The sequence below is a fragment of the Tupaia chinensis genome, unplaced genomic scaffold, assembly GCF_000334495.1.
Source record: "Tupaia chinensis unplaced genomic scaffold, TupChi_1.0 Scaffold000161_1, whole genome shotgun sequence".
Lineage (NCBI taxonomy): Eukaryota > Metazoa > Chordata > Mammalia > Scandentia > Tupaiidae > Tupaia > Tupaia belangeri.
In genome coordinates, this window is record NW_006159632.1 from 1483140 (window position 1) to 1502163 (window position 19024).

The window sequence follows — 19024 nt, forward strand, 5'->3', positions numbered from 1 at the left end:
ATATCTATTCAATGACTGCAGTAGGATATGTAGCCCCAGCTAGGTGCTACTTTATAGGAAGCGTAAAGTTAGACTTGTGCTCATGGAAATGTGTGTGTCACCTGTGTTTGCTATGAGGGTATTTGGATTGATTAGGGTCTTTGGTGATGCAATAAAATGTGGGGGGAAAACAGTATAGAAAGCAAACATAGATACCAGAGACAGTGTGGGAGGAGAGTGGGAGGTGGCAGAGGGTAAGAGATAGGGAACCAAGGATGGAGGGAAAAAAGCAAAACATACAGAAAACAAGAAATGGAAGATCATTTGCTGAGAATAACAAGTTTGTTGATGTACTCTGGATGGAAAATCTCATTTTGTATGCTGTAATGATGTACAGTGAATGAATGCAAATAAATAAATTGAAAAAAAAAAAGAATAGAAACGGTGGCCGAGTATACGTGAGTTCCCCTCTTGCTGTCAGCGCACGTTTCCTGACCTCCCGCAGCTGCAGGGTTGTGTAAGCTCCAGGCCCTCGCTGCGAGACTCAGTGATTAGCCATCCACTCACAGGAAACTGGGCTTATCCCTTTTTCAGGTGTAAGTAACTTTCAGGTTCAGTGCTCTTGAATATAATACCCAAACAAAATTTGTGTTTGTGTATACACGTAGAAAGGAAAAAGTCACTTCCTTACAGAATTGCATTCTAGTCGGCTTCTATTCCTGTCCGTGTCATGATCCTTCTGCCTTGGCCTGCCGGGGGGCCCACAGGCGTGTGCCACCACACCCAGTTCTCTTTTAGACTGGGTCTTGCCGTGTCACCCAGGCCACCTCAAGCTCAGGGTCCTCCCGCCTCAGCCTCCCATTTCTGGGGTTGTAGGTGCGCATCACAATGCCCCGCCTCTAGGCTGGACTGGGAATTGAACCTGAGCCTCGTGTGGTTCCAGCCATGGAGCAGTGTCTAGATAGCATGCACCAACATGACTAGGCCAAAATTTTATGTTTCTTCTGAAGTAGAATTGCAAATTTGCAGGAGATGCAACATTTTCTGAAGTAGTTAAATGCACGGACAGGATGTTGCCGAAGTGTGATGCACAGACGACGGTGTACACACTTCTGCAGGGTGTGCGCAGGGGACTGTGTTGTTTTGAGGCTAAAAAACTAACAGCCTGGGACCGGCAGTTAGCATAATGGCTATGTTGCTGAACTCCCATGTAGCTGACCGCGGTTCGAGTCCCAGACCTGGTGGCTTGACTCAGGCTGGGCGTGTGTGCATGCATGCCCAAAATCCCGAGAGGAGAAGGGATTATGGTGTGGCCATCCTACCTGGAGGGTGATTTCTCACTTTTTGTCTCTTTGTCTCTATCTTTCTGGTGAGCGCACACACCCTATAGCAAAAACCTCTCAAACTAAGAACAGCCTGAGCTTCACCAGTAAGATACTGGCTTTTAAGATATGAAAAGTTCAGGGGATACTTTATCTTCGCAGAAGACTGTTTGGACTGTGTGGTTACAGAACACCGCTGAAATAAGCACACGGTAATACTTGGTGCAGGGCGGTGTTAACTGCCTAGCAGCGAGTGTTTTCAGAGCAGGCGTCTGGGTTGGGAGGGAGTTTTTCATCATGTGCCTGGCTGGCTAAGTTTTGTGCCGTGTCAGCTTTGCGGTGTCCCTTTGATTTCAGTGGTGCCCTCTCTACTCGTTAACCTGGGAAACCCCACGAAGGAGGTCCGTAGGGCTGCTGTGCACTGTCTCCAGGCCCTCGGTGGGGTGCCGTCCCCCTTTCATCCCGTGGTAGATCATGTAGCTCCTAAGGCAGAGGAAATCACCTCAGACGCCACCTACGTTGTTCAGGTAAGCACGGCAGCAGGAGCTGGGGTTGCCCTTCGGGATGCGCGGCCAGGCGGCTCTCCGTCCTTGACACCTCACTCTTAGAGATGTCCATGGGTGAGGTCATCAGTCTGAAGAACTGGTATGTCAGTGTACCTTTGCTGTCTTTTTACTGGATGAAAGAAGAGCGTTTGGCTTTTCGTACTGAGCTAGACTGGGGTGCTATCCTCCTCTCCTCCTGAGATCTTTGAGGAGAGACAGAAAGCTGGATGTGAGGCCCCACTGGGAGATCCTGCATACGTGGTGCTTCGGCTCGTGTCGCTCCCTCGCACTTCTCACCCGGTTTTCTTTTCAACATTCTAGGATTTGGCTACTTTATTTGAGGAACTGAGAAGAGAAAAGAGACTAAAGTCTTACCAGAAGTTGTCTGAGACGTTGAAAACCCTCCTTCACTGTGTGTATAGTTGTCCGTCTTACGTTGCCAAAGATTTGATGAAAGTGCTTCAGGGAGTCAGCAGTGAGGTATGTGTACTGGTGGTGGGTTTGTTTGCCCATGCCTTCGGGAGTTCTGAGGAGTTATTTTCACGGCGAGGAAGGCATTTGCAAGAACTGTGTGTACACTCAGAAGTGATTGTTTTCTTCTTTGGAAAGGGGAAGATGGAGGTGGAAGTCAGGATACAGGGTACAGAGAGCAAGTGCTGACGCACCGGGCGCATCCTTCTGGGGGTCTAATCTGCAGCTGTCACTGCTTCAGGGGAGCCTGTGAAGCAGAAACAGGCAGTTGCGAAACGCTTCCTTAGTGCTGGTGTGTGCCGGCCCTTCCCCAGCTCCTCAGTGCCACATACTGTGCCCAGTGACTGGCTCTGACTCAGCTGAGGTGAGAGTGGGGTGGAGACCACTCGTCGTAGCAGACAGGTTACAGTTATCAGTTCTCAGCTGCTCCTGGTATGGTTTAAAGGAGGAGTTGGCACACTACCTGTGAAAGGGTCAGAGAGTCAGTTGAGGTTCTGTGGGCCATGCCGTCTGTTACAGCCGCTCAGCTCAGCCACAGTAGACCGAGGGCCTGGCTGTGCCTCTGTGCAGTTTACAGAGCAGCGTCTCCTGAATGTGGCCTGTTGGCCGTGATTTAGTTATGAAAACCCAGCGTTGGTGATTTGAGCTAACAGTAACTGTACTAAGTTGGAAACATCGAGAGGAGTGCACGACATTCTAGAGAGTGCTGACATTACTATTGCACTCTAACACTTCATTCTGTATGTCTTGTTCTCAAAAAGACTTGAGGGTTGCTTGCAGGTGGTGGCTCTGCTCCTCTGAAGAGCCGAGAACTCGGTTTCTCAGATGAGTTGTCAGAAGGACCTGAGTGCCTTGATGGGGATTATTAATACCTTTCCAGGTGAAGAAAGCATCATCGGGTTTTATTTCTAGGCTGGCCTTCCAGTCTCCCAAGAAGCTATCTCTGGGTATGTCTGTGAGGCAAGCAAGGACAGTGTGGGTAACTTTACTAACAAGCTTTCTGATCTTCAGATGGTGCTTTCTCAGCTGTTGCCTATGCTTGAACAACTGCTAGAAAAGATCCAGAAGGAACCCACCGTGGTCCTGAAAGATGAGGCCGTGGTGTTACATCTCATTCTGGGGAAGTATAATGAGTATTCAGCTTCCCTTTTACATAAGGACCCAAAGAGTCTGGATATATTTATAAAAGCCGTGCACACAACAAAGGAACTTTACACAGATCTACCAGCTGTGCAGATCTCGGCCCTTGAAAAGGTCAGTGACTTCTGGAAAGTAAAGTGTATTGCAGTGTTTGACCCCATAATCTTTTGGGTGCGATGTGCTTGTGACCCCGTGACCCAGAGAGGCTGAGGCAGGAGATTGTGACAGCAAGACCTATCTTAAAAAAACAACTCGTTTTACAGAACCGAATGTTGTGCATAGGTCATTAAGAAAAATTTTGTTTTAAGGCCCAGCAGGTGGCGTAATGGTTAAGGTGTTAGATTCCCACATGGCTGACTGCAGTTCAAGTCCCAGACCTGGCAGCTTGTTTTCTCACTTTCTCTCTGTGTCTCTTGGAACAACTGCTAGAAAAGATCCAGAAGGAACCCACCGTGGTCCTGAAAGATGAGGCCGTGGTGTTACATCTCATTCTGGGGAAGTATAATGAGTATTCAGCTTCCCTTTTACATAAGGACCCAAAGAGTCTGGATATATTTATAAAAGCCGTGCACACAACAAAGGAACTTTACACAGATCTACCAGCTGTGCAGATCTCGGCCCTTGAAAAGGTCAGTGACTTCTGGAAAGTAAAGTGTATTGCAGTGTTTGACCCCATAATCTTTTGGGTGCGATGTGCTTGTGACCCCGTGACCCAGAGAGGCTGAGGCAGGAGATTGTGACAGCAAGACCTATCTTAAAAAAACAACTCGTTTTACAGAACCGAATGTTGTGCATAGGTCATTAAGAAAAATTTTGTTTTAAGGCCCAGCAGGTGGCGTAATGGTTAAGGTGTTAGATTCCCACATGGCTGACTGCAGTTCAAGTCCCAGACCTGGCAGCTTGTTTTCTCACTTTCTCTCTGTGTCTCTTGTCAAATTTAAAAATGATAATAAATAAAATTATTTAAAGAAAACTTTTGTTTTAAAGGACAAAATAATATGGGAAATAGTTTCATGTTATGAGAGAATGACAGGAAACTGTATGTCCTGGCTGTGGTAGTGCAGGCCACAGGGCGCTGTTCACACGCAGTCTCAGCACACGGAGGTGTGGTTCAGATCCCCGCTCCGTCGCAGGGGGTGCCTGTGCACACGCAGTCTCAGCGCCACGGAGGCGCAGTTCAGATCCCCGCTCCGTCGGCACGTGGGCGTGTCTAGGCGTGCCTGCGTGTGCTGCAGTCCTGGCCTGCTGGGTGGTTGAGGGCTGCAGGTGGATAGCAGCGTTGGGATTAAGAGTGATAAATAACCTTAAAATGAAAAATAACCCATTTCCCTTTCTCTCTTATGAAAGAAATAACTTTTTTTTAATTATTTTTTGAATTCAAACTTGTTCATTGGTCCCAGTTTCCATCTTTCTGCTCCTTCTAGATCACGAAACCGTTTTTCGCAGCCATAGCAGATGGAGAAGTTCAGCAGAAGCTTTTGCACACATTGTTCGACTTACTGGTGAACTGTGGAAGCTCACAGTGCGCTCAGGCTGTCAGCAGTGTCTTCAAAGGGGTGAGTGCCACCTCCCCGTGGTTTGCAAGTGACTCGTCTCTACCAGGTGATCCCAAATGCTTACGAATCCTGCACTTCACAATGTTTCCGTGAGGTCTAAAATATTACCGTGAATGATAATCTTGGAAATTAGGTTACAGAGAGTCCGAAACCAAAGTGATAAATCATCATTGTTCATGGTTATTTTACTGTGTAAGATATTTTAACTGGGCAGGGAGTGTGTTGAGCCACTCGGTATTAGGTGGGACTGTCTACTTCGGGCGTGGGGTAGGGGTGAGTGTGTGGCTCAGTGCCGAGGGGTAGATAGCAGGGTAGTGCCAGACAACCGGAGCACAGCGGAACCCACCCGGAGAGGTTCTGGGTTTGTCCTGGGGCCTCCCTGAGCACACTGGGCACGCACACACCTGTACTTGTGATCAGGCCAGCTGGGACTGGGGAGTGCACTGTCATGGGTGCCTCCCCATGGAAGAAATAGACAAATGTAAAATGAAAAAGTAATTTAAAAAAATGAAAGCTAGAGCTATGAAGAATATCCCCACTTGTGCAGTCTGACAGCTGCTAATGACGTACGTCATGATGGATCGAGACTCTGTTTATTAACTCCGTATGTATTTTGAAACAGCTAAATGTCAGAATTATCAGTTTGTTATTCTGTTTTTGGTTTGATTTTTAGGAAAATACATTCACAAAAATACAGAATAATATGTTGAAGCTCCAGTATCCAGATTTAGGACCAGCAGTTAGCACAATGGCTATGTCGCTGGACTCCCATGTAGTCGACCTCGGTTCGCGTCCCAGACCCGGTGGCTTAAAACTTACGCCGGGTGCATGTGCATGTGTGCCCAAGATCCCGAGAGGAGAATGGAGGAAAAGGGATTGCGGTGTGGTCATCCCCCCTGGGCGGTGATTTCTCGCTTTCTGTCTCTCTGTCTCTCTCTGTCTGTCTGGTGAGCGCACGCACCCTACAGCAAAAACCTCTTCAAAAAAAAAAAAAGAATTTTAGTCTTTTTCCTCTTGCTGAACCAAAATAATAAAAAATTATTTGTGCGGATATTTTGTTACATGACTACACTACCATTACCACACCTGAAAGAACTAGCAGTAATCTGTGGAATCGCCAGTCCATCACTACGTTCCCACGGCTGCTCGAGTAGCCGTTGCAGTTGTGTTCTTTGAGTCAGGGTCCATTGGGTTTTCGGAAACCCATTTTAATGCATTTTGCATAGAAAATTGAAAAATATGCTGTGACTTTCCCAACGTCCTAATAGATGTTCCGTTGTGCTAGGAGAACATTTCTAAAGAAAGTCCGTTTTGTGTCCCACCCTCTGTCTGCAGACTCTGGGTGTAACTCTGTGCGTGTGTGTATGCTGTTCCTCCCAGCTGGTTAGGCTATAAGAGGGAGGGAGGAGAGCGAGAGCACAAGAGCGAGGACGACTCTGCGGTGCTCGGGCTGTGTTTGGTTTGGCTCTTGGAGTGTGTAGTTGGTGTGGTTGGGTCTGGTGCCATCAACAGCTTTCTGCTGTGGGTGTGGATGTGGAGCTGAGAGCTCTGAACTGGAGAAGTGGCGCCGTGCCCTAACAGGGCACATGCAGGGTGGTCCTCAAACCCCAGATGAGCCTGGTGGAGGCAAGTGCCCGGTGGTGGGAAAGCCCAGTAAACAGGAAATGTGAAGTGGACTGCAGGTTTAGAGCTCGGCTGGCAGGAGGTCTGTTAAGGTAGTCTCCATGTGGCTGGAGGGTGGATAGGGGCATACCCAGGAATCCCCTCTCCTGTCAGCAAACCTTTCTTATGGGGTAATGTCTAACTTTAGTCTTGACTATTTTTAAAGAAATACAGGAAATGCATAGTGGGAAACAACTGCAGGTTACAAATGCGGATCCCACAGCTAATGCCCACTGACCAGGCTTTGAGGTTAGGGTTGACTAGCGCTGACTGAATTAGGTTAGCTCAGAAGGGGCAGCTGGCAGGGGCACAGCAGCGGAAGGTGAGGCCTGGTGAGGCTGACCTATAGGAGGCGACCCTAGGCTTGCGTCCAGAGAACTCCCTAAGTGCGCAGCCAGCCTAGTGTGTGCTTGTTGAGGCTGCTGGGAGCAGAGACTGGAGTAGTGTGGGGCCTGGTCTCACTTTAATGAGAGAAATAACCTTAAATTAAAGCTTTGAGACCGGCATGTGGCGTGGTGGTTAAGGTGCTGGCCTCCCACATGGCCGACTGTGGTTCAAGTCCCTGACCTGGCAGCTTGCTTTCACACTTGCCTCTTTCTGGTCAAATTAAAATTAATTAACTAAAGTTCAATTGTTTAAATGTATTTTTTAAAAAGTAAAGTTTTAAAAAGTAGCATCTTAAAGCTTTTAAAGGTGTGTTAGGAAGGTGTTGCCGGGACTTCTCCATGTCCCGCGTCAGTAGGCCGCTGCCTGGGGGCGGGTAGACATCTGCTCGTGCTGCATCTGCCAAGGACTGGACTGTCCTGGGACGGAGGCAGCTCTGCTCCCCGCCAGTCACCTCTGTTTCCAGCACACGCTGCAGTACAGGCTGCTCTGTGTACTGCGTGACTGTCACACGTGCCATCTGCCCAAGCTCATGAACTTTCAAGATGCACTAAGTGAAACAAACCAGCGTGCAGAGCAGTGTGTGACCTGCTCCTGCGTGCTTCTTGGTCGTCTGTGCATGGCTGTCAGTGTGTGAAAAATCGCCAGGAGGGCTCGAGGAGCTGTTGACGTGCTCGCCGCTGGGGTCGGGTTGGGCCCTGGGGATGTAAAGCGGCTGTCCAGCTGTCGCTGTCATCTAAGTCAGTGTCACTGCTCTGACTGACCCTGGTGAAGTGAACCTCACCCACCTGTTCTTCCATCAATATTTTAGATCTCTGTGAATGCTGAGCAAATGAGGGTAGAACTGGAGCCACCCGATAGAGCCAAGTCCTTGGGTACAGTTCAGCAAACAAGAAGGCAGAAGATGCAGCAGAAGTAAGAGCTGCGACTGCCCTGGGGCTGCTGCGCCCGAGGGCCCTGGGCGTGGGATGGGTGGTGGCTTTACTGAGCAGCGGCAGAGCTTGCCCTCCCAACTCCTGCCTTCTGTTTCCCAGGAAATTACAAGACGTGGAATGTGATCAAGAAGCTGGAGGTTCTTACTGGCAAAGGGTAACCCTCATCCTGGAGTTGCTGCAGCACAAGAAGAAGCTCAAAAGTCCTCAGATACTGATGCCGACACTCTTCAACTTGCTGTCAAGGTACTGAAATTCAGCTCGGGTCTGGGAGAGAGTGACTTCTAACTCCTACCTATCTTTAACAGTCCCTTTTCAGCACCTCTCAGGATAGCCTGTGAAGTGAAGCAGGTAGGTGGCGTGAGTCCCAGTGCCAGCACTCCACTCGGCCCTGAGTCAGGGTGAGGCCGCAGTGTCCACTCACCGTGTGCCTGCTGGCTTTCTCGCTCTCAGTGCTGTGCCTTGGGGGTCATTACTTGTATTTAAAGACACAGTCTGCACCTACTGTATTTTTAGGTATCCATTATGAGATACATAGCCATGGAGCTGCCACTGATTGTAGAGTACCACAGTTTTCCTGTGAAAAGCAGAATTATTCTCATTGTTGTCTTTTTTTTTTTTTTAGACTTTTTTTTATTTAACTATTTTGTTTTGTTTTGGAGAGGTTTTTATTTATTTATTTATTTATTGCTATAGGGCACGTGCACTTGCCAGAAAGAGAGACAGAAAGAGAAATCCCCCCTGGGGGGGGGATGGCCATGCCGCAATCCCTTCTCCTCTCCGGATCTTGGGCACACACGCACACGTGCCCGGCGTGAATTTAAGCCACCAGGTCCAGGACTCGAACCGCAGTCGACTCATAGCCATTATGCTAACTGCTGGTCCCTAACTTTATTATTATTATTTTCGTTTGGTCAGAGAGAGAGGAGAAGTGAGAAAGCAAGCCCGCCAGGTCCAGGACTCAAACCATAGTTGGCCATGTGGGAGTCCAGTGCCTTTAACCACCATGCCACCTACTGGCTCCTCGAGGTTGTCTTCTGGAACCTAAGAAGCTTAATGGAAAGTGCAGTAGAAATATAATTTGACACAAGCATTTGTCTGTGAGAAAAATGATTAAGTCTTACACCTCGTTACAGACTTCTGTGTAATGAGTGTCACGGTTAAGTCTTACTTAGTGTAAACCCTGATCATTGATGTGACAGTGGGTTCTATAAATTGTACATTTCCTGTCTCTTCTCTCTGGGCGTCCTGAAGGTGTTTGGAGCCCTTGTCACCAGAGCAGGGGAGCACGGAATACACCAAACAGTTGATTCTCAGTTGTCTGCACAGCATCTGCCAGAAACTCTCTCCCGATGGTGGCAGACTGCCCAGAGGTATGTGCTGGTTGGAAGGCAGGGGTGACAGCCATCCACTTGGAGCACGACAGTACCTGCCACATAGATCTGTGTATTCCCACCCCTGTAGATGTCTTAGATGAGGAGAAGTTCAACGTGGAGCTGATAGTTCAGTGCATCCGCCTTTCAGAGATGCCACAGACCCATCACCATGCCCTTCTACTTCTGGGTGCTGTTGCTGGAATATTTCCGGTGAGTGTCAGCGACTCGAGGCTTCAGCAGCTCTCTCGGGTACTTTTCTTCCGTGAGATGAATTGGCTGAGCCACTCCCCCACCAGCACAGAGTTCTGAGTCCCCACGTCTTTGCCAGTGCACGTCTTCGTCCTTGTCTACCCTGGCAGGTGTGAGATGGTGTCTTGTGGCTGGGCCCCGTCTCCCGTTTTGCCTACAGGCCTTGAGCAGCTGCTCGCGTGCTTTCGCGTGTTCCTCCTTGTGGCATCTTTTCTCTGGAGGACTGTCTTTCAAGCCCTTTGCCCATGTAAGGGTCGGGTGGTTTGTCTCCTCCCTGGCCTGCTATACCATGGTGCTGCAATGTCGTCGCTGTGTTTTCCCCCAGGACAAAGTTCTGCACAACATTATGTCTATTTTTACATTCATGGGAGCCAATGTCATGCGCCTGGATGATACTTACAGTTTCCAAGTCATCAGTAAGACAGTGAAAATGGTTATCCCAGCACTTATTCAGGTAAGCTGTCGTTACATTATTAATACTTTTGTTGTTGTTGTTAATTTAAAAAAATTGACTTGCGGGTCCTGCAGTGGCATGGTGGTAGGGGTGCTGGACTCCCTCATGGTTGATCATAGTTCAAGCCCTGGATTTGGTGGATTGCTGTCTCGCGCTCTTTTCATTCTCTCTCGCTTTTTCTCTGTCTCTCCTCTCATCAAATTAAAAATGATGATGAACAAAATTAAATAAAATAATTCTTAAAAATTTTGACTTGTAACTGACTTTAAAAGCCCTTCTGTGGGGCCAGCAGGGAATGCAGTAGTTAAAGCGTTGGACTCGCACATTATTATCATTATCATTATGTAACCAAGAACATTGATTGGTGACTCATCGTTGAAATCCTTATGATGAGCTGGATGCCGCAGCAGCTGCCCTGTGGAGTTCGTGCTGTCCCTTCACAGAGTCCACGCCTGAGTCGGCAGCAGGCAATGTTTAGGTGCCCCATTCGACCAGTCCCAGTGGTGCTGCGTCTTTCAGCCTTGGCACTCCAGTCATACTTGTCCTGCGCCAGGCCAGGTAGCCTCATTAGCCAGGGTCGACGCCTGCAGGTGGTAGGCCTGAGAAGCACAGCGGCGGCACCACGTGTGCGTCTCACTGCGACGCTTCCCAAACGATGATGTTCCCTTCGTCATCTCGCTTCTGTGGCTGAGACCAAAGAACGGACTCCCACATTATTGATCATGGTTCGAGTCTCCGACCTGGCAGCCTGAAAATTACACCAGGCACATGCACATGCAAGCCCAAATCCTGAGAGGAGATGGGATTGCGGCGCGGTCGCCCACCTTGAAGATGCATGAGCTTGCTTGTGTTCTTAACTCTACTGTCCCCACTGGTTCTGTGGTGTCTTCTTTTCGTGCTCTTGGCCACTCCGGGGACCACTGTGTTCAGCATCTTCCCCTTTCATCTGGGTGTGAGATCGGCGTCCCGGTGCTCAGTGTTCGCAGGTCTAGGCCACGTACACACAAGGAAGCTGAGCATGTGCATTGTGACGGTGCATGCCAGTGGAGCAAGGGAATCCTATGGTTCAGAATAGGAGAGTTCACGTGGCCCCGTCAAGCAAGACGTTTCCTACAAAGTGGAATTCGAGGTGCTGCAGAGTGGGGATAGCTCGGTGAGGCTCAGGGGCGACAGCGTGAGGAGAGGCACAGCCTGGGCATGTGCACGGTATGGAGGGCGTGGACGTGAGTCTGGTGGAGAGGTGGGTGGGGCGAGAGGCCCGTGGTGCACTCATTCTGTCACTCGTGTGTGTGTGTGTGTGTGTGTGTGTGTGTGTGTAATTATTAATTTTATTTATTACTATTAATTTAAAATTTTTGCTACAGACGATGTATGCTCACTAGAGAGACAGACAGAAAAAGTGAGAAAGCAAGCCGCCTGGTCCAGGATTTAAACCACAGTTGGCTATGAGGGAGTCCAGCACCTCAACCATCATACCACTTTCTGGCCCCACTCAGCTGTACTTTGATCACAGAAGTGGTTTGAACTGTATTTGAAAGTAGCGGGGCACCGACCTAGCCCATGCTGTGCGTATTTGGGTTGCTTCCTTCCTCTCGAGGTGTGACCCGTACCTGGGGCGCTGTGCACCTTCTCTGGAGCCTGAGCAGACATGACCACGTGGCGGAATGTGCCGAGGGGCCTTCTGCCGTCCTCTCACGAGTGTCTGGATTTCGTGCTCATTTCCTTTGGGCCTGGCCTCAGGACTTGCACTTTGTCTTCTTCTTGGGCTGAGTGGCGCTTGGCGCACGACGGGTACTCATTGAATGGATACTTGGGTCTTTGATTATTAAAATGCTTCTGGTAGCTTTTGGGGGTGTATCTGAAAGCCTCAATTTGTCCGCTCAGAACTTGCCTTGGGGGGTTCTCTGTGGCAACCCACTGTCCCTGCTTGCCGTCCTGCAGTCTGACCGTGGAGACTCGGTGGAAGTCACCAGGAGTGTTGAAGCCGTCGTGGTGAAAATCATCGGCGTGTTCGTGGATGCTCTGCCTCACGTTCCAGAGCACAGGCGCCTGCCGATCCTCGTTCAGCTTGTCGAGACCCTAGGTGCAGAAAAGTTCCTCTGGATTCTGCTCGTCCTACTTTTTGAACAGTATGTCACTAAGACAGCGCTGGCGGCTGCCTGTGGAGAAAAGGTCAGTGCGTCGGGGGTGAGCAGAGGGGATGAGAGGGTTAACACGGATCAGGTGATGCCGGCTGGCTCCCGCAAGGGGCTGCTGAACTTCCTGTGCATTGTTAAGCAGTGTTTGGTCAGATCCTCCTTCAGAAACGTTTCTGGCATTCCCCGAAACCGTTCGCAGAACCTGTAGCCACTGAGCACCCTTAGTCACAGCAGAACGTCCTCTAAGGGAGAATCGACTGCACCGCTGCGTTGTTCTGCTTGAGCACAGCGTTCAGCTGTGAAGTAGCAAAACCACGTCTCTCAAAGGCGTGGAGGCATTCAATGTGGACAGGGAGACGGGAGACAGCACGCAGAGACGGGAGACATGCTCACGCCCCCCTCCAGGAAGACAGCACACGGTGCTTGTGTGGGTGGAAGAGAGTGAGTCCCAGGTCGAGGGTGGTGTTTGCGGGAGGGAGAGGTTTCTTTGTAGTAGGGCATGTGCTCACAAGAGAGAGAGTGAGAGGTCACCTCTGGGAACACAGCCACACTACAGTCCCCTCTCATCCATTCCTGGGACTTGGGAGGGAGGGGCGCATGCACACGGTCCTGGCTTAAGTTTTAAGCTACCAAGTCTGGGACTCGAACCATGGTCGACTACATGGGAATCCGGCAACATAACAATTACGCCATTTGCTGGTCCCACAGGTTGAGAACTTTTTTATATGACTGTTTAGACGTGGGTCTGGCAGCGGTCAGGACCTGCCGTCAGTCAAGTCATATAGACAGTCTTGCTAGAAATCATAAGGCAGATTGCCCTCGAGGTATGGCCTCACGATACTCAGACGTTGGTGATGGCCGTAAGAGCAGTCTGTGGTGGCTGCGTGCCGAGGAGCGCTTGTTGGCACGGCCGCGTCTGTGAGTGTCAGCGTCTAATGGGATGTTTGTTACCTTTTTCTGCCCAGGATGCTATTTTAGAGGCAGACACTGAGTTTTGGATCTCCGTCTGCTGTGAATTTAGTGTCCAGCATCAGACGCGCAGTTTGATGAACATCCTCCAGTACTTAATGAAGCTGCCAGAGGAGAAAGACGGTAAGCCCGAGTCGGCTCTGACCATTTAGCCGAGTGCTAAGGAGCAGCGGAAGGCGCAGCTTGTCCCTGAGCCACGGGGCGGCTTTAGAAGAACTCGGGCATGACTGCCTTCTTGAGTCCTCATGTAAGATTGTCAGCAGGGGCTCACTGGCCATTTCTGCCATGCCGTCTTCACTGCGTGCTTGCTCGGCGTTGGCACTGTGGAACGCTGCCAGCGTCCAGGGTGAATTCTGTTCAGATAACCGGAAATCACAGCCCTTATCAGCTGTCTGCCAGCTTCCCATAAAGTATCCATGAAGACATGAGGAAAGAAAGAAGTGGGTACTGTAGCAGGGGTGGACAACAGCACCAGGTCCGTGGAGCCTTGGAGAAAGTCCCACTAGCTGCATTACCGGTGGGACCAACTTCAGGGAGGATTGGTAGGTTGAGCACGCTCCACTCTCTGCCGGGGCTGCTCTCTGGGGCCGGTGGCTGGCCTTGCCACTCAGGTTGGCCAGGCAGTAGAGTCTTATCCTGCAGCTGGCGTAGCGTGTCGGGCACAGCCCAGGGCCACACTGGGCCGCATGCGTGCCAGCTGCGCCAAGGAGGGGTCTGTCAGTGCCTGTCGTGGACCTAACTGCCACCCCTGCCCTATGTGCATTGGATGCCTCTGAATTTATCTGAAGCTTGAAGCTCCAGGACACATACCTTCAGAGTTGTTTTTTTTTCTTTTTAATTAATATTTTCTCACAAACATTCACTTTACGTGTCAAAAAATTTTTGCTCATACCCCATAGTTCTTTTTTTTTTTTCTTAAGAGGTTTTTTGCTATAGGGCGCGTGCGCTCACCAGACAGAGACAGACAGAGAGATAGAAAGCGAGAAATCACCCCCCAGGGGGGATGGCCACGCCGCAATCCCTTCTCCATTCTCCTCTCGGGATCTCGGGCACGCACACACACTCGCCTGGCGTGAGTCTAAGCCACCGGGTCCGGGACGCGAACCACGGTCAACTACGTGGGAGTCCAGCAACATAGCCATTATGCTAACTGCTGGTCCTCTCCATAGTTCTATTTTTAAATACTCCATAGTTGAGAATTAGTAAATATTAAACTTTCCCATAAAAACCCTGAATTTGAAAGATAACTTTCAAAATACTTGTTATAATTTTGTTTATGACTCTATAACAGAGACAGTGTGGTTTTAAATATTTTTGAGAAAACATTTTACATCTCAACTACTCAAACTGTTGAGAAGCAGACTTGCAGCACGCCGTTCACACAGAAAGCTTTCCCGCTCAGTTTCGCCTACCACGTGTTCTGTGGTTACCACCCGCGTGCAGAAGTCAGCGTCTTTTTCTTCCTTCAAAGTCTTCCTCCGGTCGTGAATGCGCTTTTGCATCTTGACTGATTATAATGCTGGGCTGGAGAAGTCCAGGCTATTTTACGGTATGAATTCTTTGATATGGCTTTTCTGATCCTCTCTGCCAGGCAGAACTATTTATGGTGCCAGGCCGTCTTTCCAAGAGCTTCTGTTGGCTTCCTTGAGATCCACCTTAGCCCTTAGCTTTCTGATCATATCTTCAGATGAGACGTTAAAGTCAAAGCCCTGGCAGTAACGAGTATTTCTGATTTCTGATGCAAGGCGATGGGTGCTATTGAACTTATGCAGATAAGCCTTCTACCACAAATAAGAATACTCTCAAATATTTTCCAATTCCAGAGAGGTAAGGAAGGGAGAAAAATTTATGTTTCAATTAAAAAAAAAAGGCAAATAAAAAAAACCATTTTAACTAGTTGCTGAACCTACCAACAGTTCGATAAAAAGCAAACTCGTTCAGTCTGGAAAAGAGCGTCAGTGCCATCTCCGTCAGAAGTCCTGCAGTTCTCTCTCACCAGCTCAGGCTCCTGTGACTCACCTCTCTCCTGTTGGATCTGCAGTGTTGCTGCAGTCTAGTCTTCTGTTTAATTCCAAGCAGCCTGCGCTTTGGTCCTTGAAACTATCACTAAGGCCTCCCCGTTTTTAGGGAGTAGGTGCGCCTGGCTGAGCTGCGTGGTTTCAGCTGAGAGCTCAGAGGCATGTGGGCAGAGAGGGGCCATGCTCTGCAGCTCCGCAGTCTCTCTTCTCTGAATCTCAGTCACTTGGTGGTGTGCTCACTTTCGACTAAGTGCTTAGAGAAGGTTCCTGGAGCAGTAAGATCACAGTAAAGTGCTTCCCTTCACTGTGAGGTACTTGTGAGACAATTTCTCTCCTCTACTGGTATCCACAGAAAGAGGTTTCCAGTTCAGATTTATAAGAGGAGTTTCTTCCTTCAGGCAGTGCGTTCAGTAAGAGTTGAGGATTTCTGTGACCCTGGCTGCGCTTTTTAGGGTCTGGAAGATGGGGTTTGGGGCAGAGATTCAGTCGCCTTGGTCCCAGAACAGGGCAGGATCCCTATCAACAGGTTTTTAGAACTGAATCTTGAGGCTAGAGCTGACCTTCCTTCTGTCTTGGGGACCACTGAGTACAGGCCTCCAGGCCTTGGGAACTAGATACACAGGTGCCACTTGAATTCTCTTTCCGTGGTGCCCTTGTCATCCATTCAGGTATCTCAGTCGTCCTGGTTTGTTTTTATATTACACACACTCTTCCTGAGGCTCTTTGATACATTTACGTTTGTCTCTTGCTAAGTTTACAGGCTTGTCACTAATTCAACAACGGAAAGTAGACGTGACCCAGGAATGGATCTCTCCTGGAAATGGTGTCCTAGTAACTACCCTGTGTTGTACAGCTCACCCCTCTAGCTGCCTGAGAGTGCAGGCGAAGAGGTGTGAGGGTCACTTGTCGCTGTTTTTCAGAACCCGTTCCCAGAGCAGCACCCAGTAAGGCTGAGTCTCAGGAAGAGCCCCTGCAGGTCTTCAGTGTTGACACGCACACCAGCAAGCAGCTGCGGCATTTTAAGTTTTTGTCAGTGTCCTTCATGTCACAGCTCCTGGCTTCTAAGAGTTTTCTTAAAAAGGTAACGTGTTCTTTAAATGTGTTTATGACAAAATTTTTCAGTTTGCCAGAGGGCATGTACTCTTGCCAGAGACGGATAAAGCATCCCTTATGAGGTGTGGCCTCGCCAGAGTTCCTTTGTTCGCCCTGCTTTGGGGGTTTTGGCACGCATTCACGTGTGCCCAGCACATTTTTCAGTCCGCTGGGTCCAGGGCTTGATCTGTACAGTTGGTCGTGTGTCTAGCTATCTTAACCTCATGCCCCAGGCTGACTGATTTTGCATTTTCTAAAACTGTTATAAACTAGTTAGAATAGCTTGACAAATGTCTCATGAAAACATGAGACGTGCATTAGAAGGTAGTAGGAGAATGCAGTAAGTACACTGAGGGGTTGTCATTCTCAAGTGGCTGGAATTGTGTGCACATGTGCACCATTAGGGATCTTCAAGGTGCTTGTAAGAGCATGTACGCAGCAGCCGAGCTGGTATCAGCCCAGAGGCCGGTCCACTTTACAGTGAAGTAGCTGTAGATCCAGCACTTACTCATGCCGTAAGAAAACAGACACTCTTAGCAACGGGGGTAGGTGGGTGTTAGAACTTGTGGTTTGTATCATACTTGATGACAAAACATGAATGGTGTGCTTGCTGAAGTCACAAAGGTTCCCTCTGTCATCCTTTCTGTTTGAGAAAATAAATGAACTGTGAGGATCAGAAAAACACCCACAAATAGTACTAACGATTAGTGGGGCCAGCAGGTGGCATGGTGGTTAAAGCACTGGACTTCCACGTGGCCTACTGAGGTTCGAGTCCTGGACCGGTAAGCCTGGAAACACACAGGTGTGGGTACGACGTGCGGCAGGCGGTTTGACACGCCCGCACCAACGTGATATATGTTCCATTTGGTGGAGAAAACTCATCTCACTACAGAAAGCGGGAGGTGGGCTGGAAACTTAAGTGGGAAAAGCAACACTTAGAATTTTCAGAAGAAAATTAAGAACAGTATTGTGACCAAAGGCTAGAGAAGGTTTCTTTAAAATTCAACCAACAGCTACCATAAACAAAGTAAAAAGAAAGATTGAGGAGATTGTCGCTCAGCCGAGCCATCAAAAATGGTCACGTTATTCACACTCAGTTCATCCTTCCTGGAAAGCTGCAGATTGCAGATTAAACGAGAAGCCACTGTGGTGCCCACAGCTCGGCTGGCACGTCCCAGCTGATGGCACTGAGGAGCGACAGGCGGGGTGCCCAGTGGGCTGTGAGTTGGCCTCGCTGCAGTGGAGGTCGTGACGGTCTGACAGGGTCACAGATGCAGTGGTTCCTGTCCTCTAAGATTCCGCCCGGGGGCATGTGCTCTACAAAAACCTGTCCACACGCTTGAGGACATCCTAATGAGTTCTGGGGCCAGCGCTGGAGAACACTGCATGCGAAGTCTGATTCCATGTGGCCACCCATGGTTTGAGTCCTGGCCCCAGTGATGAAGATCACACCAAGTGTGTGTACTTGCATGTGTGCCCAGCATCCTCACTGGGTGGAGAGTGGAGGGAAAAGGATGGTGGCGTGATCATGCCCCACTGAGAGGAGGGTACTTCCTCTGTCACTGGTGAGTCCATACACCTTCTGGCAATGAAAAAGAAGAAAACGTCCACCGATGTCATCATGCATCACTTTGGCAACAGGGATACGTTCAGAGAAACACCGCCTTGTCCCCACGGTCGTCTTAGTGTGCACTTACACAAGCCCGGGCTAGGTAGCTGCTGCGGACCTCAGCCATGACTAACCTGCTCTGGGTGTCGCTTACGTGTTGTGACATGTGTCTGTCATGTCATACTGCCACTTGTGAAGCCCGTTGCTGACAGAAATAGCACAGCTCGGTGCACAGCTGTGACTGGTAAAAGAATGAGGGGACTTGGGCTGGGTGTGCAGCAGAGGTGAGTGGGAGACACCCCACGGTTCTGAAGGACGCCGTGTGCTGAGAATAAACGGAGGAGGGTACCAGTCCCTGTGTATACCCCAGATCTGACACCGGAAGAGACCTGCCAGATGGTGTGTCGTGCCTTAAAACTTGTGATGGGTTCGCAGTGGTGGTGGTCACTGTGGGCACGGAGCAGGCCGTGGCATAGCAGCCACAGCTCAGTCTGTTGTAGAACTTCATTTACTTTTTCGAGGTTTCGGCCATAGGGCATGTGCACTCACCAGGAAGAGAGTGAGAAAGCGACTAGGCACACCTCAGGGAAGGGTGCACGCACACATACCTGGCCTGATTTTAAGCCCTTGGGTCTGAGACCTGACTCGCGGCCAGTTGTGTGGGAGTCTGGCGCCCTTGCTGCCCATCCGCGGTGGAACTTCTCGTCTAGTAAGACCCACGTTGCAGGCAGTGTTGGGTCTTCACAGCACCTCGCAGGTTACGCACAGCGTGCAGTTGAGATGATGTCCTTGCCGTGTCAGAGCAGGCTCTGGGGGTCTCAGTGGGAACCGGGGAAGCTGCTCCGGGAGGCCGAGTGCAGTCTCAGATGAGCATCCCTGAACCACTTCGAGTGACTTCACTGTCAGCCCTGGTCCTGCTCTAACGGTACCTCTTCTACCCTAGGTCGTGGAGAGTGGCGGTCCTCAGACGTTCAAAGGCCTTGAGCAGAGGTAGGATGGCTCTTACCTGGAGAAGGCGATTTCCCGTGTGGGGAAATGGGAAGACCAACCCTCACTCATGTACCCTCCTCCAGCCAGACTGGCCAGGCTGGCCCTCATCCCCGTTGCTGTGCGCTCTTCTCGGCCTCA

General features: G+C 49.8%; 1 protein-coding gene across 1 annotated transcript in view; it reads left to right on the top strand.

The window, feature by feature from the left end:
* Positions 1-19024, top strand: part of HEATR1 (HEAT repeat containing 1) — a gene marked incomplete at its 5' end in the record, with an annotated part of 61401 nt that overhangs the window by 30539 nt on the left and 11838 nt on the right. Inside the window, 13 exon segments of the mRNA XM_014586803.1 lie at positions 1659-1828; positions 2168-2326; positions 3329-3571; positions 4882-5013; positions 7871-7974; positions 8094-8237; positions 9246-9364; positions 9456-9577; positions 9942-10070; positions 12012-12242; positions 13174-13300; positions 16116-16276; positions 18840-18886. Of these exon segments, the coding sequence (XP_014442289.1) occupies positions 1659-1828; positions 2168-2326; positions 3329-3571; positions 4882-5013; positions 7871-7974; positions 8094-8237; positions 9246-9364; positions 9456-9577; positions 9942-10070; positions 12012-12242; positions 13174-13300; positions 16116-16276; positions 18840-18886 (1888 nt within the window).